The following is a 5,873-nucleotide window of genomic DNA, read 5'->3' as shown; positions in this document are numbered from 1 at the left end:
GTTCTGGTGGATCACTTCAATACGATCCTTCCAAATGAGCCAAAATTGTAAATGCATGTTTCCTTCTTCACAATTATTGTTTAATGAGAAGGGTACCACTTCCCCACGACATGGTCGACGATGATGGAGAGATTGACAATCCAGCTGAAGCTGTAGCAGGGACAGGCCAAGCAGTCAGAGCCAATGTAGTCCATAATTGGTTTACTTGATGAATTAAAATCAAATATCAATTCACCAATACATTTTTCCTCTATGTTTAAATAGTATTTTTTAGTGCAGTATACAGAGGTAATGCGAATAAAGCGTACATTGATTTAACTTTTATTTTCAATATACTGTACATAATAAAATAAACTTCTTTATAGAAATTAAATGGCTTTCTCTTACCTTAATAATATATGTACTATATCCTTGAACAAATTTGATTCCAATACAGTATACTTTTAATACTACTAAATACCAAAGGCACTAAAGTTTGTGAAACAAAAAATCCTTATATAAAACATATTTTAGAAATTTTAACAATAAAAAAATATTGCCACTGTTAGCATCTTAAACTACACAATTTGACATGGGTCACCACATCGTTGTGAAATAATAATACAACTACTGTTATTTGTTGCCATTTTTTAGATTTAAGAATGGAATACAGTATAATTTTCATATGTCTAGAATTACCTGCATCAATACCCGTAAATTAAAAGAAACTTATAACCCAATACTGTACTACTGTAAGTAATAAAGAAAAAAATAGAATACTCTTTGCTTGTTAAGCTATAAAATGTAACATGAGACAGCACATCCTTATGATAGAACCAATGCAACAACTTGCGCTTTGGAGACTAATGTGTGTTAAATAGCAGCGATTACAGTAGGCTGTTGGTGAATTTGCACCATTATTTCTGTTTAAACCTACTTGAATCATACTTCGCAAACTACAAACTAACAAATAAAACTCGTTGAACTGGAAATTGACTACGTCTTACAAAATAAAGGAACCTTTAAAAAATAAAAATAAGTACATGAGCCTCTTTTCAAACATATAATTTTGAGTGTGGTAGGAACTTTTACCCAAAACCTGGGTAAACATTACCCGTAGTAGCAATGCAACACATGTTATAAGTTGACAAATGTGTGTCTTTCACTTAACTTCGTGATTTTAATGAACTTATGGAGAGCTAAATATTCCTGTTACATTTTCATGACTAGTATAGGCTGCAAGTGAAAGTTACACAATTTTTTAACATGCCGTCTTCCTTCATAACAATCACTCAAAGGAAAATTTACAATAAATGTTTGATGACTTTTCAACTACGCTATTATCACATTTACCAAAAGTAAAGGACTTACCTAAGTAAACAACTACATATACACATACCATAAACACAGTATCATTGGATAGGATTTTTCGACTGCATAACTCTTGCAATGCATAGCATTGCAGATGCAATGCACTCGGTGTTAGCTACAAGCTGTAAAAAACTGTCACTCATTTGTGTTTGAACACGAAGCATCTCTCGAAGAAGATCTTCATCTTTTCGGGCAGAAGAGGTTCGTGGCCTCCTGCCACTTCTGCTGGTACTTGGCATTGGAGGTGAACCCATTTCATCAGTGGAATCACCAATTACAGTTGACCTAACAGCTGTGGCAGAAGGGGTACTAGACCTACTTCGCTGTTCCGTGGTAGCAGCAATAGGTTGACGAGTATTGCTTGAACTACATGTTTCTACCACATATGTTCCGGATGATGAAAATCCAGGAATGTTTGTAGGTGCTGAAGTTTCAGGTTCTAAATGCACAATGGGTACTGTGATATCATGTTCCTGTATATCCTCATTCAGAATGCAGGTTATAAAATCATCTTTCTCTTGAACGGGCCGAAACATAAATTCCTCTCGGAAACAACTACCGGTAGCTGTAAACCTAGCTCCTGAGGGTCCGGGGGTTGGTTCTCTTTCTTCTTCTGGAAAGAAATGTAGTATAATAGGTTGATTGAAGTCTATGTTAAGAGTAAAATTAAAATATTACACTGTATTTCCAAATATACAAAAGCTTTTAGGAAAAATAATGGTTTGAAAAATAGTGTTGACCATCTAAATATATTTGTTTAAAATATTTTTAAATCTAAATATCAACTAGGCGTTAAATTTCTTATATTTGCACTTCTCAATTTTGTCCATTAACATACGAGTTATAACAACATTTAATATATAACTTAGGGAAGCAATAAACAAGCTAGAAATGAAACCAACTTACTAGTGTTGTTATTTTTCAAAATTATATAAAAAATCAGTATACTGTACAGTATTTCCAAATCAAGATGTGAAAAAATGTCTCCAAAAGTATTTTTTAAATAAAAACAAGGACAGAAAAGAACAAAATATATCAGGGGGTTGGAAAAATATTTTGACTGAATTACCATTAATAGGTTCTTCACTTTCAAAATCCCCTGGAATCCCATGTATAGAGGCTGGATCTAATAGTTGAAGAATTGCTTCTTCAATTGCAGTGTATGTAATTTCAATTTGGGGGCCGCCACCTTGAAGAGAAAATATAAATAATAACTGTCTTACTGTGAGCTGTGGTTACATACACTATACGCTAACTATGTTATATTTGGCAGAAATCATAGTTACAAAGGAATCTACTGAAATAGTTCCAACATTATAACCTAACCTATCATTGTAGCTGTAGCCACAAAAATTCTCCTTTATCTATGTCAAAAGTTAATTAGATTTAAGGTAACAAACAATAAATGGTAAAATAAGTCAAAAAAAATAGTCGCAGCCAGAAATTTTCAACCTGTATTAGTTGCAAACTCATAAGCCTAACAAAGTAAAATTTACATATTAATGTATACCAAATATGAATATAAATCTATTGATGAATGAAAATTAACGACATAAAAAAAGGAATTCTATGGCAACTTATACATTATGACCTTCATTACCGTCGGAAATAACGTAATTATTAATATGTAGTTTATAACAGTAACCAAACCTACCTAACCTAGCTTCCTTTACCAACGGGAGGCCTCCGCCGCCCTGCCACACAAACTCATATTAACTATCTCTGCTGTTCCACGTCAGTTGCGACACAATGACAAGTGTGTCTTAAAATTGTGTAATCTATATGATAGGTATAATAAGAAAATCCAAAAGTTGTGGGGAAATTATTAACAGTAGTACAGACTTGCCTGACTACCGGGTGGGAAGATATTGGAAGCATAATGTGTACTCTAATGGTAGACCCTGCTGCCATATGGCATCACGAAAATTAGGAGCAAGTCTAAGGTTGCTGATCTGACTAAATGTGTCATTTACACACAATTGCAGGGTCGCAATTGTTTCTCGTAATATCGACAACACAACATACATACTGTATATTGATTCTCACTTTTTGTGTTTTCATTTCGGTATTTATGGTTATTTATTATTAATATTATTATTAATAAAGAGGTATTTTTATTAATAGTACTAAAGAATTATTATTACAGGCCCCGACGTGGGTCAGTGACTGTGCCTGGGTTGGTTAATCCACGTAAAAAGAAAAAAAAATTTAGGTTGAACGGTAAAGTTTTTACTATTTACTCACACGGAAAACTTCGAAGAACGATGTTTCTTTTAATGAATGTGCTCATATAAGGAAAATATGTGTATTCATTCACGATGGAGAGCCACCACACTACTTACTTCCTTGAGTTTACAAACACGTAAAATCGTACCAAGCCTCAGAAAAACCATAGTTAAGTTTGTTTCATATTATCAATCAATAACCACGCTAACAATATTATGACTTACCTGTTCCACCAGCATATTTCTTATCTTGTGCTGCTTTTTTCTTAACGCTAACACGAAGATCAGAAAACTTCCGCCGAATTTCAGTAACATTGCGGGTGACTCTACCAACAGCATTCACCGCATTTAACACTTCACCCCAGGCATGGTTTTTGAGTTGAAGTGTACATCTACTTGAGTCCAACTTCCCTAAAATCATTTCTTTTCGTTTGGCTACCTCAGTCACAAGAGCGTATACTTCAGCCTCACTGAAATTAGGTCGTCTCTTCTTGGCTGGTGGTCCTTCCATGTTTACACAATAATATTACGTGCGTCGCTCTCAGATGATTTCTCCTTCTCTTGTGATTGGTTGATGATTTTGTTAACTGAGCGTTGATTGGCCAACTAGCATCTGCACTGACATCTACCGTCCGACAAGAGAACTTGATTTACAGGGTAAACACTAGAGTTACGAGAACTTATGGTAGTCTTACGGAACCATAATTAAATTTTGAGTATGCTAAATTTATGGTACTGTAAGGCTTCCGCAATATATGGTACTGTATCATGCTGAAAAACGTAACTTATGAGGTGTTTTGAGTATCTGGCCCAAGGCCAATACATTAGCGCAAGCACCTGTGTCTATATCAAGAGCCAATCTGGTATTATCCACTCTCACCGGCACTGACAACACTTCAACTTTGCTTAGCGCCGCTACTAGCGACGCCGCTATAGAAGTGCTGTGAGGAGAGGCGTGAATTACCCTATTTATCCCTCTCCTTGGTGTGGTATGCGTTTGTCTTCCCCCGACGACTTGTCCTGGGGACGTTTCTGCTTGCGCCTATACGACACCTCTGTTTCTCTAATGTCCACACCCCTAGCCTTTATTAGCACATCGCACTCATGTGAAGTATGAGATGTCGATTTGTGAAGAGCGCACCATTTGCGCGCTTTCAGGTTAAGAGGAGGTGCTGGTCTGGCTGCCTCACTGTATGACCTTGAGAATGGCCTTGCACCGGGTGTGTCCTTAAATTTTGCACTATTACCTCGGAGCTGAAAATAATCTTCCATTACGTGGCCACGTTTATTACAGTGTGCGCATCGTAAAGATGTTTTTTGTTTATAAGTCAGGCGGGGAGGTGCAATCGGAGCTAAGTGTGTCTCATGAGGAGTCTGGGAGGGAGACATGTGCGCCATCTGAGGCATCTGGGGTTGCACTATAGACGTCAAGGGTTGCGGTGACGTCACTGAGGGCTGTGCCATTAAGGAATTTGCCATTAAAGGGCCCGTAGCCTGGGGACAGAGCTTATTTGCGTACTCCACCATATCCAGGGGTGGTTCATACTGTACTTCTTGTGCCCGGCTATATAGAGGACGACGGACGGAAAGCAGAAAACTTATTAGCTCTATCAACGTTTCCACATTGTCCGCTGACATATTACCCTGATCGTCGTACCAATCTGAGGTCCGGAATGTCGCTTGCATGTCCTGGCAAATCTCGCCTGCGATGTCGACAGCGTCGACAGGCGTTTCATTGTGTATCCCTGGCGTACAACGATCCATCCATCTGAAGATCCATTGAAGCTGGCCCAGCTGTGACCTACCCCCAAAGATTCCAATTAACGTTCGCTTAAATTTCTCATAATCAAGGCTCTGCAAACCAAAAGCATTTAAACGACTACCGGCATAAGAACCCTGCGTAATGTGGGAACGAACATATGCCTTTTTGTCTTCGTCAGTCGTTATTTGACCAGTGCGCATGTTATCTTCACATGCACGAATGAAATGTGCGACCCTAAAATCATCTTGACCCGTAAAATTTCGTACATAGTCTCCACGCTGCATGATATTAATAATATTATCAGGTTTAGGTGTGGTAGTAGTACTGGCGTGAGGGTTAGAAGAAGTCATTGTAGTGTTAGTATTAAGCAAGTTAGTATTCTTAATCCTAACAGAAGGCTGGGTTAATAAGGTTGTTACTGATTTAGAAAGAGACACACTATCACCTGTAACAGGGGTAACTGTTTTTGTATACTTAGGTGAAGTACTATATTTATTACCAGATCGTAAAGTACGGCGGTTTAAGTCGTCAAATGA

The 5,873-nt window shown here is 37.4% G+C and overlaps 1 protein-coding gene across 2 annotated transcripts; it reads right to left on the bottom strand.

Annotated features, from left to right (window-relative positions):
- Positions 1-1,109: 1,109 nt before the first annotated feature.
- LOC121855261 (nuclear apoptosis-inducing factor 1-like) lies at positions 1,110-4,112 on the bottom strand. 2 transcript variants are annotated; one of them, XM_042350146.1, is made up of 3 exons: positions 3,801-4,112; positions 2,420-2,539; positions 1,110-1,963 (listed from the first exon to the last, which is right to left on the bottom strand). In XM_042350146.1, exons 1-3 carry the CDS (start codon positions 4,084-4,086, stop codon positions 1,392-1,394), a joined length of 978 nt encoding a protein of 325 aa, XP_042206080.1. In that variant the 5' UTR covers positions 4,087-4,112; the 3' UTR covers positions 1,110-1,391. The 2 variants fall into 2 exon arrangements, with proteins under 2 accessions (XP_042206080.1, XP_042206081.1); XM_042350147.1 differs by lacking the exon at positions 2,420-2,539.
- Between the last annotated feature and the right edge of the window lie 1,761 nt (positions 4,113-5,873).

This window comes from Homarus americanus, unplaced genomic scaffold (assembly GCF_018991925.1).
Source record: "Homarus americanus isolate GMGI-L3 unplaced genomic scaffold, GMGI_Hamer_2.0 scaffold56576, whole genome shotgun sequence".
Classification (NCBI taxonomy): Eukaryota; Metazoa; Arthropoda; class Malacostraca; order Decapoda; family Nephropidae; genus Homarus; species Homarus americanus.
The sequence above is the reverse complement of the archived record's forward strand: the minus strand, read 5'-3'. Positions and strand labels throughout refer to the sequence as shown.